The sequence below is a fragment of the Branchiostoma floridae genome, chromosome 4 (genome assembly GCF_000003815.2).
Source record: "Branchiostoma floridae strain S238N-H82 chromosome 4, Bfl_VNyyK, whole genome shotgun sequence".
Lineage (NCBI taxonomy): Eukaryota > Metazoa > Chordata > Leptocardii > Amphioxiformes > Branchiostomatidae > Branchiostoma > Branchiostoma floridae.
This window is the reverse complement of record NC_049982.1, coordinates 25,588,164-25,602,020: the sequence shown is the minus strand read 5'-3', so window position 1 is coordinate 25,602,020 and position 13,857 is coordinate 25,588,164. Positions and strand designations below refer to the sequence as shown.

General features: G+C 43.7%; 1 protein-coding gene across 1 annotated transcript in view; it reads left to right on the top strand.

Moving 5' to 3' along the window:
• The first annotated feature begins 8,177 nt into the window (after positions 1-8,177).
• The window catches only part of LOC118412840 (brain-specific homeobox protein homolog), a 7,080-nt gene continuing 1,400 nt past the window's right edge, over positions 8,178-13,857 (top strand). The window contains exons 1-2 of the mRNA XM_035815881.1: positions 8,178-9,004; positions 13,500-13,684. Coding sequence (XP_035671774.1) covers positions 8,521-9,004; positions 13,500-13,684 — 669 coding nt within the window. The 5' untranslated portion in view covers positions 8,178-8,520. The remainder of the gene's footprint in view (positions 9,005-13,499; positions 13,685-13,857) is intronic.

The window sequence follows — 13,857 nt, the reverse complement described above, 5'->3', positions numbered from 1 at the left end:
CGGGCGATTCAGTACAGACCTGGGGTGTTACGCCATAAGGCGGTTTAACGCGTACCGGGCAAACAAACAAACAAACAAACAAATCCAAGTCGACTATTGGGCTCCCTGTGAATATATTGCATGCTATTTCCCTACATATGAAAAAAAAATAGCGGCGGCCATGGAAATATGTATCTGATAAGTTTTGCGATTCACATTTCTAAGAAAATCTAGAGTATTTACGGACATCGAACTCCCGGTAGATACTTCCACTGCATCGTTACGGTAAATTCGATATGGTTGTTCTGAACCGTACGTTACGCGGGCCGTATTCAATGGTATTTGGGCCGATTTACACACGCGCTTTTTTAGTCGAATTAGACCATGCGACTTGGAGTCGAATCATGCTGAGTCAGCTAAATCGGGGTTTTCGGTTTCCCTACTTGTATCACACGGGCTTCCGTCAAATGAGTTGTACGCAGTTTCACGTACGCCGTTGTCTAAGACTTGAATACAGTGTTTGGACGACGGCGTTGAAGTTGAAGCTTCTTACCATTTTTAGGGCACCAAATTTTCTTTGTGGCGTCGCGTTTATTGTAACTGGTAGAGCGTTCAGCTCGGACTCTTATAGAGGTTCCGAGTTCGATACCCGCCGTGCCACCGACGTTGTGTCTTTGGGAAAGGCACTTCACACGACCTTCCTCACTTCACCCAAGTGTAAAAATGGGTACATGACTTTGGTAGGAGAGGTAAAAGAAAAGACTACCTTTGCCTTCTGTCTGTACTGTGTATGTGGCACTTTGAATATAAGTTACTAACTTAAGCTTGAGGGCGATGTCACATTGTCCTCCTCTGTCCAAAAAGCAAACAGAAAACTTTTTTAACTTCTGGTACTGTTTTCACAGGTGTTTATAGCATAACAACAATGCAATATGATGTATTCCGCGTCACCCTCGGTCCTGGTCCTGCCAAGGTTCGGATCGCTCCCGGCCTTCGGGCGCTCCCGCCCGCGGCCCGGTAGATGCCTCCGGTGATACGAAATACATTGTACATCCTATAGTATTAGCTCTCTCTATATAGAACCGGCAAAACTGTGTTCTTACCTAGTCTCTACCAGACTGTCGCTTGGCCGAATAGGAATTTATAACTTTGGCCAAGTCAGGAATAAAAGCCTAGTAGGAGTTAATTGGCCGAGGAGTGTTGGCCGGCAACTGTACTCTTCGGTCATCTAAATCTTCTAGCTGGTTTTCTGTCTTATTTGACCAATTTCTACTATTTTTCCAGCGGCCTGTGGAGCCTGGTATTTATTTATTTATTTATTTATTTATTCGTTCGGCTGAGTGCGTACAGCCAGGGCTGCCCAACTAGCCATGGGCTATTGTCAAGGGCTAGCCCTGGGAGAGAATACATACATGTTAAATATAACAAATACAATTTTCTGCAATAAACACAGAATCATAAAATCACCAGCGTTAACTTACATTGTTTAAGCAAAACGGTTACAAAATTTACATTATATACATATCTATACAATCTGTACAAAAGAAATAGTTACATTAGTTCACAGAGAATGGGTCACCGAGTGAGAGCCAGGCTTTGGCCTTGAAGGATGATATTGTGGGAGCTGTTTGTGTTTCGGGTGTGAGATTATTCCATAACTGAGTGGCTCTGTGGAAGAAGGTTTTCTGAGTTCTTGTGCTTTTGGGAAGTGGTATTGACAAGTTGTTTCCATTTCTAAGAGGGTATCTGGATTGAATGGCTGGTGATCTGGTAGTGGGAACGAGGTTGCAGAGGTGGGGTGGGCAGTGTCCATTCCTCAGTTTGAATAGGGCAGTCAGTGTGTGGAATTTGCGGCGAAAGGTGAGCGATGGAAGACCAAGGTGGGCGTAAACAGTACGATAGGAAGGGTAAGGAAATCCGTGATGACCACTAATCACTCTGGCGACCCGGTACTGAACAGATTCGATGAGTTTTTCGTCGCGTTTGGTCAGGCCTGACCAAACGATGTCTGCGTATTCCAGCACCGGTCTAGTCAAAGTTTTGTACAACTGTAGTAGTGTGGTCTTGGGGATTTTCTTCCGTAGAGAGCAGAGCATGCCGGCTGTACGTCTGGCCTTGTTTGTTGTAGCTTCAACGTGGAGGGACCAGGTAAGTTTGTGAGTCATGGTCACGCCTAGGTGTTTGAAGCTGTAGACAATCTGTAGTGTGGTGCCGGCCAGGATGACTGGTGGGATCGTACGTGGGAGGGGGCGGGAAGTGAGGTACATGACCTTACACTTGTCTCCGTTGGCCTCGAGTTTCCAGCATAGCAACCAGTCAGATACAGTGGCCAAATCCTTGTTGAGTGAGTCTGTAACGATGGAGATGGACCGATGGGATGTTGAGACTGAAGTATCATCAGCGAACAAGTTCGCCGCGCATGCAGTACATCTGTAGGGTAAGTCATTAATGTATAATATAAAGAGTGTGGGCCCTAGAACAGAGCCTTGTGGGACTCCAGCAAGGGGGGTCTTCCAGTCGGATGTCGCACCGTTAACAACTACTCGCTGACGTCGATCTGTGAGGTAGCTTGCAAACCACTCAAGAACGGGCCCTCGAATTCCGTACCCTTCAAGTTTGGCTAGGAGGCCCTTATGCCAAACCTTATCGAAGGCCTTGCGTAGGTCCAAAAATGCGACTCCGACCACCTCTCCTCTGTCCATGGCTTTGGTCCACTCGTCCACCAGACGGAGTAGCTGGAGAGTTGTGTTGTCTTTCGAGCGAAAGCCACTTTGGTGTTGAGTCAGCATTGGGCGGATGTGCTCCACCAGGCGTTTGTTTATGAGGTTTTCCAGGACTTTTGGAATGATATTCAGAAGGGATATTGGCCTGTAATTGTTGGGAACATGGCGACTGCCACCTTTGTGAATTGGTGTGACGTTTGCGTCTTTCCACATGGAGGGCACTTGGCCGCGGGACAGCGACATGTTGAACAATTTGGTCAGAGGTGCCGAGATAGGGTCAGCCACGCGCCGTAAGAGGTTTGGTGTAATGTCGTCTGGACCACAAGACTTCCCAACTTTAAGCGTGAGGAGTTGTTGGCGTACTTCGTCCACTGTTACATGTAGTGACTCGAGGAGCGTCTCGGGAGAGACAGGTGGGAGAAAAGTAGGGGGAGAGTCATCCCTACCAGGTAGGTGGAGCCTGGTAGAAGCTATTCTTACCTGCCGTCAGCAGCAGCAGTAAGCCCCCGAGAGCCGGCCCCGGGCAGAGCCTCATGGCGGGGATAGTTTACCTCACCGCCTCACCATCCACCGTGTACGTGTGTGTGTACCACCGCGGTGAAGAAACAAATGACGTGTTTGGAGATAGGAATTCAAGTTTCACAAAGGCTCCTACTCGATGATCAATTATTCAGTGTGTATACATTTTTAGTTTCACATATGCATATGAGGTATATGCGATATTAAAAGTTCAATCCTTTTGCTAAGCACTCTGCACGGCATGACATGCTATGTTACACAGTCTCCGTCAGTCTTGTTGTAGGTATATCATCATTGGTCGACTGTGACATACCCTTTCGTTAGGGTGCACTCTCACTGAACTTGCGTCAAGCTTGCGTCACTGCGGGGTTCATTCATTGCGTCACTTTTTTGTTATTTTCTCCGACTTTTTATAATTTAGATATTGCGTAAAACGCAAAAGTATGGCTTAGAAGACGACAAAATACACAAAAAGTAAATCGTTCTTTATCTCGTTCGCATCTTATTCGCTGAGTACTAGTATCTTTGAAACCCCGCAGCGACGCAAACTTGACGCAAGTGCAGTGAGAGTGTACCTTAAGTTGATTTACAAGACGGGGATGCGCCAGGTCTCCGGGCTGGGTGAATGATGTAAACCACTGTAAGGCTGTCATGGCTGATACGAGACGGAGGTTCGCCGGGGCAGACAGAATTATTTTCTCCATCGCACACCAAGGCATGCCCTTTTTTGAAAGGTGTGGTGGCCATGGGTTCTTTAACGTGCGTGAATGCAGCTCTCCTCAAACACGGGACATCTTCACAAGTGAGGAAAGTCTTGACTTTCCGAAGGGCACAAGATCAATGACAAGGCAGGATTCAAATCCGGGACCTTTTGGGACCTGAGCCAAGTACGTTGCAGATTACGCCACGCGATCCCACATAAGCCTATATCTATATTTAATATTTGTAGGCTTTAATTTCTCAACCAACTTCCCCAAAGTGATGTCCATATCCCACCCTGTGTAGTACTTGTAACATATCAGCACTGTGCATCAATTTTCGGCCGTGTCCAAAAAGAAAGTTTGCTAAAGAAAGGGCGGGTCGAGTTACTCTCAAAGCAGAGGTTAGGCTCACGTTAGACCACGAGACATCAAGAAACAGTACAAAATAGAAAGCCCGATAGAAATGACTTAAAACTTTTTAGAAAACAGCCGGAGCCTAACCTCTGCTTGGAGAGTAGGGTCAAGAAACGTTACTATAAACGTTACCTTTTGTTATCAAAAACAGTATCAATATCTGTTATATAGGTTGCTCTGCATTTCTGCAATTGCGGTTGGTTTTACAACAAAGCTCGCTTCTGACGAAGTGCTTAAAATTTTCGAACATCTTTTCCAAGTGATCATCTGATAATACTTTCAGCACCAAGGACAGGTCGACATTTTGAAGACGACTGTATATTAGTGCTCATGTCAACATGTATCTGTTAGGAATGGCGTAACAAAGTGAAGATACAGCGTTATTATGACCGAATACAAGTAAGTATATCCACAACAATTGTGTACGAAAGTTGCCCAAGTTAATTGTTGTTCTGCGATTGTCTATTGTGAAGTACAGAAAGGCATTCCAGAACACTGTTCTGATTCGTCACAAAACGCCATCTAGCGTCCTAGCAACGTATAACAGTGTGACACAGAGAGGACTCCCGTTTGTACCTTCGTATCTACGTCTTACTTTTCGCATCTATAGATTTCCGGGCACTATGAGCCGAATGGCAGGTAAATATATTTTAAGCCCTGGTCGGGTTGTCTCATCCAAAGAGAGAAGTCAGAAAAGGAAACGCCAAAATTTATAGAAAAGATCATCGTCCAAGCAGGAGCTAGCCATGGAAGTTTCAGCACTGTACCGGCAACAGTTTGGCTCGGTGAGAAGAAATCCCGAAGTGAACGGAAGATGGCGGCTTCTTTGATACGGGATGAGTCCACCGGGTTCACATCTCGATCCGCATTGCCTGTATGACGAAACAAAACATGTTGGTATGACCACTGCACACAGATAGTACATGAAACATACAGATAGTGCATGAAGTCATACAGTTATATCTAACGTTATACGTATGTATGTTTACATAAGGCCTAGCATAAACCTGACGACCCAGCCATTTTTCGCCCTACCTCATTATTTTTGCAGTCTGCATAGGATGTCATCCATAAAGATTACGTATACTGTACTTGCTGTGTCCTAACTGTAAGGCAAACGCCACAAACAAACAAACAGACTGATGAGCACCTAAAAAAGCGGCCACATGGCCCAGCCGCCCCACTTCATAGAAAACTTCAATTCCCATGGAAAACCTGCAACTGTTATGAACCAGTTAAAATTTGGGGGCGCGCGACAGTCATGACCTTAAGTGTATATCGATCATTAAGAGATCATTTATAGAAATTATTGGAAGACTCACTATCTAAAGCTAAGGGCACAACCGGTGCAATTTGTCCGTATGTTTTTTTGGGAGGCCAAGTCCGCCACGCACAAGTATTTCTGAAAACGTTCAAGCTGTACAGGACAGGCGCGTCGCCCGTACTGGCGCGTACGGGGCGCGAATCCGCAGCCCGATGGCACACAAAGTTTTGCTTACACGTAAAGTTCTACGGCGTGTCTGTGTGCTCCAAAATCCGTCGGATTTCCTACGAGTTCATACGGAGGCGGTACGTACCACTTACGGATCCCAAAAGATCCCACGGATCCCACGTTTTGGCACGTAGACAGCACGTATTTGCACGTATGGCAGGTTGTGCCATTAGCTTAAAGAACCTCCATTGTGATGCGTTGACGAAGGTCAGATATCCAGTTCAATCTCTCCAACCAAGGACGTTACATCTGATGTAACGTCCTTGCTCCAACTGGAGAAGATACGGAGATTATTTCCGGACAATTCTAGTGACAACCATCACTTCAGTTCACAAGAATGAACTGACGATGTATTCCACTATCTGTTTAATTGAAAAAGTACTAGTAATCGTTTAATCAGATTATCCACGATTAACCTCTGAGATAAATCCAGTTATCCTAAGCTAAAGGCGATTAGTTCTAACAGTGACACACAACTGTAGTATTGTCCCAAGGGGGCGCCAAGAACTAGTAAAGTTGTTGGGTGAAGTTGATTAATTTAGAAATCCAGCTCGCTGATTGGTTGTTACAGAAGTGGTCCAGATTTCAGAATGATGTGGGAATCGGGGTAACTTTGGCACCCGTGCCAACTACAAATGTACTTGACATTAGTTCTTTCAAAAGAGAATCCGTTCCATGTATTCTAAGAGAGAAAGACAACAAAAAGAGATAGATAGAAAGGGGACAGGATAGAAGAAAGAAAAGAAAGGGCGTTGTGTGAAGCTATCTAGTAACGTTAAAGCATTACCAATGAGGTTTAAATAAGTGCAGAAACTGTGTCGAATCGAACTAGTTGGTCATTGTACTCTACTAAATAGGAACACAGTCATGTGTTCACATAATGAAACACTGGGCAGTCTATATTGGAGCTCATCCACACCACTGAACACCAAAGCAGCTCACCCAATGAATACACAGTTGTACTGTTATTTCTCACGTTCTAAGAAAGTTTAGAAAGTAGTCTCAAATCTTGAAATCGTGGCGAGGGCTACGGAACTTAACTTACGGTGTTATGGGGTATATAGGTATGGTTCTTACAGAAGGAAGGAAAGAATAATCTCGCTTCTTTCAACTGAGTGAGCACGGTACAAATTTTCTCATTTTGTCCCAACCTCGGCGGGACGCTTGTCGACTTGGTCAACTGTGAAATAGGTGGGATTGTCGTGCAAAGGAACCGGCTTTATCTAATATTGTCGCGGAAGAACTCATGCGTGTGATGGGCCCCGAGTTCATCCTGTTAGCAAATTGGAGCAGGTTTGACAAGCTCGGGACAAATTATCCTGAAAGTAACAATCGCCAAAACCCCAGAGACGCAGCTGGTCATAGGTCGGACTACATGTAATACATGCAGGACACAAAGACAGACACATGTCAAATTCACACAATGTATAGAGTGTATTACGCGATGTATATCAATGGTAAAAAAATGACCCCATTTACGATATAGGTCTACGTCACTTGCACATTTCCTGACTTTCCTATCTGGGCCCCGGCTAGGCCCCGGCCGGAAACGAAAAATTAAAGATTATGCCAATAAATATGCACAAGTCATGTTAAATTATTTTTGGTCTGTTTTGTCAAGGAGGTTAACATGATCAAGTGATGTTAACCTCCTTGGTTTTGTGTTTTAGTTGTCTTTTATATCGCAATTTCGCCCCCCCCCCCCAAAAAAATGCCCGGCCGGGCCCCTTTGTGGAAGTGCGACGTTAACCTTAGCTGTGTATAACGTGAATTGACTCCCTTCAGACATATAAGATGCGATAGAGGACTTAGTGGTGACGTCATTGCCCACTTTCTGCAAAACCGCGGAAACGGAGAAAATGAAATCTTGAACGGTCTACAAGTGTTCTTAGCTGGTAAAAATCATAACATGTTCTCTAGGCTTGTGTCTTATATTCTCTGTTTCACCTGTTCATACGAAGAGCTGGTGACGCTTTGCCTATTCGGGATATTGGAAGGTAGCGGTTGAAGTCATACATTGTCAAACCTGATATTCAAAACAAAATAGAATGCAGTCCAACCCTTCCCAACTTCTGCCTAAAATTTACATTACTGTTTCCGTAACGATTCTTGTTTGGAAGACAGGAACTTAAGACCTGGGAGACTTTGTTAGAGGGCTTTCTTTAATCTCCAAGCAGATTCCTCCGGTGGCATAAAACAGTAACATAAGCTGGGGAAGGACTTCAGCCGGCAGAGGGGTCAAATTTGCCACCGCGGAATCTGCTGCAGGACGGGAACGACAGCAAAGAAGCGAACTTCATTTCTTCAGTTTACCCAAGGAGGTTGAAAGATTCAACCTCCTTGGTTTACCACACACTTGTGTATTGTCAAGGAGGTTATAACCTACTTGGCATTGTCTACTAAACGAAAGTGGGGAACCTCTGAAGAAAACCTTTTGATTCGTCGGTCTGAATTGATTCGATTACGAGCTGTCCAATTAGCGGCGTGGATTTCCACTTCAAAGGCTGAGGGCGTGTTTCCGACGCGACGGAGGCTCGACCTGCTGACGGTGTTAGCGTTCATCCTTCTTCGTCTGATACACATACAGGTAAAACGGACGTCTCAGTGTGCGATATTGCTGAAACTCTCAGATATCTGTCCAAACACTTTCTATAAAAAAAGTTTGAGAAGTAAAAGAAAGAAAGAAACGGAGATGGAGAGTGCGATCATGACCACTGGACTCTGTACGACCACCACCGGGACCGTGTCGGGCGTGTTCCCGGTCTGTCGTCCCCTGGCCGCCGCCGCCTACTTCACCGTCCCCGCCCGCATCATGGACCTGGGCGCGCTGGAAGCGTTCCGTGCCACCACAGCAGCCGGTGCCGCAACGGGGCTATTCAGACCGACGCCAACCCTCCGTCCCTCCCCGGCCCCGTGCGGCAGCATGTCCTTCAGCATCCGCTCCATCCTCGGCCACCAGTTCGATCAGGCAGGGACCGACGGCAAGTCTCGAGTCGTCGCCGGTAAGGAACACCACATCCCCGCCGCTGAGACACAGGCACAGACCGCCACTCTCCTAGAACGTCTAGTCGCTGACCATCCGGGAACCATGGCATCTCCAACTCTCCAGTCTCCTCAACCTTACAGCTTCTTACAGACGGCTCCGAAAGTGAAACCATTGGGGTACAAGACGAAAGGTGAGTTGATACACATTTTGGATAGTTCTGTACCGTCTTGTTGTTTCGTTGGTGGCGCCTGTTGTCAAGCCCGTACAAACCGTACGCGTGCCGAGCAGTCTGTCGGGGAAACTCTGATCATCCGAAAGAAATAACACGGCAGCTGTGGATGAAAAAAATGCAACAAAACTACGCGAAAAAAACAGCGAATGAGCCACCTATTTGATCAAAATGTAGAGAAACGCGCTCTATTTTACAAGTTAAAGTTGTATATGTCAGTAGATGAGTTTTAGCAACAAGTAACGAATTGAGTTACACAATTGGGTACTGTAACAGTTAATATAATTTGACGGGAAAAGTTAGATAAATGCGCCACCTAATATCCAAAAAAAAACCCTCCTTGTAATACCTAATGCCCTGTTTATGACCATTTCGCTATGTTCGCTGAATTGCCGTGTTATGACTCACAATGGTTTCTTTACAATAGTACATGTCGGCGCTTTGCGGATGCAAACTCGATAATTGCCCGCATGTCGCTTTCTTTTAGTTTTGTAAGTAGTGGTGCAAACGCATTCTGCAGCTTGGGTACGACATGATGTGCAAACGTCTTGAATTTCCATTTTATAGCAACAAAATGGTATAAGGACAACTTGGTACCATACTTTATTTAGCATATTATATATGCATGTATGAAGCAAAAGAAAAGAACAATTTCAGTGTACTAGAATTTCCTTTTCTGTATGGGAACGATATACCTTTATCCAGTTTGAAGCAAAACATAACGTTATACATAACAGGTAGAGAAAGATAAAAAGCCACTTCGTGTCAAACGTGCTTTGGCTTCTGTTGTCCAATGACGCCGTGTTTTCACGAAAACATGCGACCAGTTCATGTTTTCTTAGCTATAGAAATGTCTTACTTTCCAACAAGGAGATTTTATCAAGATAAAAAGGTACTAGGTGATTTATGAAGATAAAATTCCTTGTTTCAACTCACTAACGATACTGAAAAAAACGCACGTGTTTATCAGTAATACATGCGTTGTGTGTGTACAAAGATGCATATATGTGAAAATGTGAATGAGAAAATTCAGAAAGGCACCTCACAAGCGCACCACCATTTGCGGCCTTTTTTTTATCTTACCGCGTTTTTCCCCATTTCAAAGATGTGTACTGCATGTCTACATGCGGGTATTGTTATCGTACTAAGCACTTGTACTTATAACCTAGGTGTAAAATACCGAGGGGAGTAGGTGATAGTGAGCTATACGGCTAATTGAGCTCTTTGTGTTAGCTTGTCGAAACAACACAACTTTACATCGCCATTGTGGCTGTAGAGACCACGGGTTTTACATAACAAGTGGTGCGATAGGGAAATTTGAAATACAATGATAATTGGGTCCGTTTGATTCTTGCGGTTCCGTCCGTTCAAAGCGCGGTTTTTGGCTGAGATGGCAGTTAGCAAGTCTTTACCATGCCCGGTCTTTAAATACGTGATTTATTCTCTAGCTTCATTACTGATATTTGTACCTCTTTCCTTGTGGTCGGAAGATCCAAAATGAAGTGATATAGTGTTCACAAGTTTTTATACGGAGAGTTTCGGTTAATTCAAAATGTAGAGGGTTTTTCTTCATATTTTCCATTTTCAGCAATTTAGATTAAGGCTATAGCAATGTAGAAAACGAAAGGATATAATTTTTCGTGCGCATTTATCATTAATTTGCAAACGCGTACGGGAAATACTCCTAGAACATTCAACGTATTATCGTACTTTTAGTTGTTTATAACAAGGAGGTTTTATATGAGTAGGATGATCAGGTCAAAAATTGTACATGTACTTTCATCATGAGCTTACAACAAAGCATACATGCAAGTAGACAGTAGTTGTTGTATGTAGTTTACACACACGACTTTTATTTCCAACAAAATGGGACCATTCGACTTACTCTGCTTCCCCATAAAAAGAAGCCAAACTCGTCTAGACACCATAGCCAACACCAGCTTTGTAAATCGGGCTCCTGTCAATCACTGACCTTGCAAAATGCAAATTTCCTACGTCTCTACCACGTGCATGGTTCTCAACATGGTTACCTTCTTGCGAGCATGAGGTTGGAAATAAACTTATCATATCAAGTTGAGGCGTTAATTACCCTTTTTAGCAGGCTTTGCATGCAGGTCAAGCTTTGGGGCCTATAAATTTTCTGCTTATTTATGTAGATCTGTTTTAATACTTGGTTTCTTGTAAGCCAACTTCGTATAATCCGGGTATAAGCAAAACAAGTATGCAACAAGGAAAAAATACATTTTACAGGCGAAAGAAACGACCCAGAGAAGTTGCTCAGGTAGTAATGCTAAGGAGGCTGGCGTTAATGGAGAAGTTTATTTGCAAGTTCGTGCCCGAGGGCTAATTACAAGTACATGGTATAAACATAGTAGATAATAACAAAATCAGCGCGTGGATTATCCATTTAGAATACACACTCCAACCACTGTGGACCATAGTCCGTCAAAAAGCCGCCGGCGTGAAAACATGGCACTGTGATCTCCAGTATTGTTTCAAATAAAAGATACACATTCTAGTCGTGTTCAACGAAACGAAACCAAACAATAGTCTTCTAAGACGAATTCGAGAAGAGATAGAATTCATCGTTCAAACAGAGACTTCTTTTGACCGTTCTCTGGCGTTTTTACAGAGCTGTTGCTTGCTGCCAGTTTGGCTTGCGATTTATGAATGATAATTATGTGTCTGAGTGATGTACATATGGATTCACAAAACATGTTAAACCAGTGTTATAACACAGTACTATTGCCATGACAGACAACCAGGTCTCCAAATCAGTGAATTTCGTATTGTTTAGGTTTACTTTCCATGGAATCATTTCAGAATGGTCATAAATGAATGACTAAGAACCTCTGTAATCCGAAAGATTGAGTTTTCGTTAATTAATAACGTTGAAATTTGTACGGGAACAAATAAAAAAGAAGCCTGCCTGGGGTGGCGACCACGTGGCGATCTAAAATTTGTCAGAACGCACAACGGGAAAAATAACTCTTTTCATGCTATGTGTGTTTTGTTGTCTTTTCAGTGATACTTTCACATTCAGCATAAGATACCAATTATGAAGTCAAGGATTTCACAAATCCTTTCTAGATCGCAGCGAGATCACAGAACGATTGCCGCCTAGTGGAACGGTCGCTACTACAATGTATAAGTATAACCTCGAGCTCCATGCTACTACCAAGGACGTTATATGTATCTTATATATATCTTATATAAAGTCCTTTTTTTGCTACTGCATGTCTACTCTGTGTGCTACACTACAAGTTGTACACATGTTGTCTAAACCCGGTTTCGCATTTGTTAGCATTCTCCAGACATTCCGTTCAACAGTGGACTTGAAAATCCAATGGGTTGCTTCTGAATATTTCATCGCCACATTTTAATACTGGTAAACGTTAGTATCGATAAAACTCGATTTCATCACTTTTACAGCTATCCGTATTTCGGGGATCACTAGACTTTTTTGGTCGGGGAATCGACCGATCGCTTGAGTGACAAGATGAAGATCTTTATTGTTGTCTACCATTACTGCTGCTGATAATCAATTCAAACCGAGCTGCAATGCAAACAAGATGCAAATGTGAGAACTAGATTATGGTAAATTTTTCTCAAAATAATTCTAGTTGCACTGAAAATTGGGACTTGGCTGTATGGGTACGGTCTGTATGAAAAAGACAAAGTACGCCTTGGTTTGCACCTTGATAACCTCCTTGATTATACACACTAGTCTTTAGTATTTATGAAAAGATGAAGGTTTCTTTTTATCTAGTATCTTACCGTTTCTTTCTCTTTCTGCAGCAATGCAATGTATGAATATTGAAATTGAAAATGAAGCGAACAATTTGTGCTTGCCCGTCTGGAGTGCTGAAATGTTAGAAAATACAAAACAGACATGCACATACATTTGAAGGACTGTAACGTTACATGTCACAGTCAGTTGTAGCGCGAGAAGTATCTTTACAAAGAATCTTTCTACACCAATTTTGAGAGAAAGCCAAAACCGTTAGTTTATAAAGTTACATTTTGTGTTCATTGTCATACATTTATTTCTATTTCTTTATGTCATGTCAGGTCCGTTAAGCGTAAGTACCGCGCAAAAAATCCACATGCGCCGTACACGTGTGGGTGCAACGGCTAATACATGTAAGTCCTCTGGTAAAATCCCTGACATGCCACCGATGTTGTATCCTAATTGGGAAAGGCACTGTACACGAATTTCCTCACCTCACTTCACTTCACCCAGGTGTAAAACGGGTACCTAATAATTTCGGTTGGAGAGGTAAAAGGCAGAGAAAGAAGAGGGATGGACTCCCCCTTCCAATACCATACCCTAGACACAGTGGATAACAACACACTGTCCCTTCGACCACAAAAAGGCTATTGGCCGTAGTACTGTTTGGGACCACATTTACACTTTTCAAATTTTTAAATCTGAAAAAAAATCCTGTCGTACTAGGTTGCCCGCTGGCGAGAGAGAGCTCCGTTGAAAAGGACGGGAAGTCTCGGAAAGGGAAGCGGATACGGACGATCTTCACCCCCGAGCAGCTGGAGCGGCTGGAGCGGGAGTTTTCCCGCCAACAGTACATGGTGGGGTCCGAGAGGTACCACCTGGCAGCCTCGCTCAACCTCACGGAAGCGCAGGTACGGTAGTTTTCAGGCTATATTCTCGGAATTTTTGTAAAGTTTTCAGTGCAAATCACTATCGCATGCCATCTGCCGACGTCGAGCTTCACTATGGATGTAACATTGCCTATATCTCGGTCAAAGTTAACTTAAATCCCCAGATAAGTATTACCTTATTGACGTCCCCATTG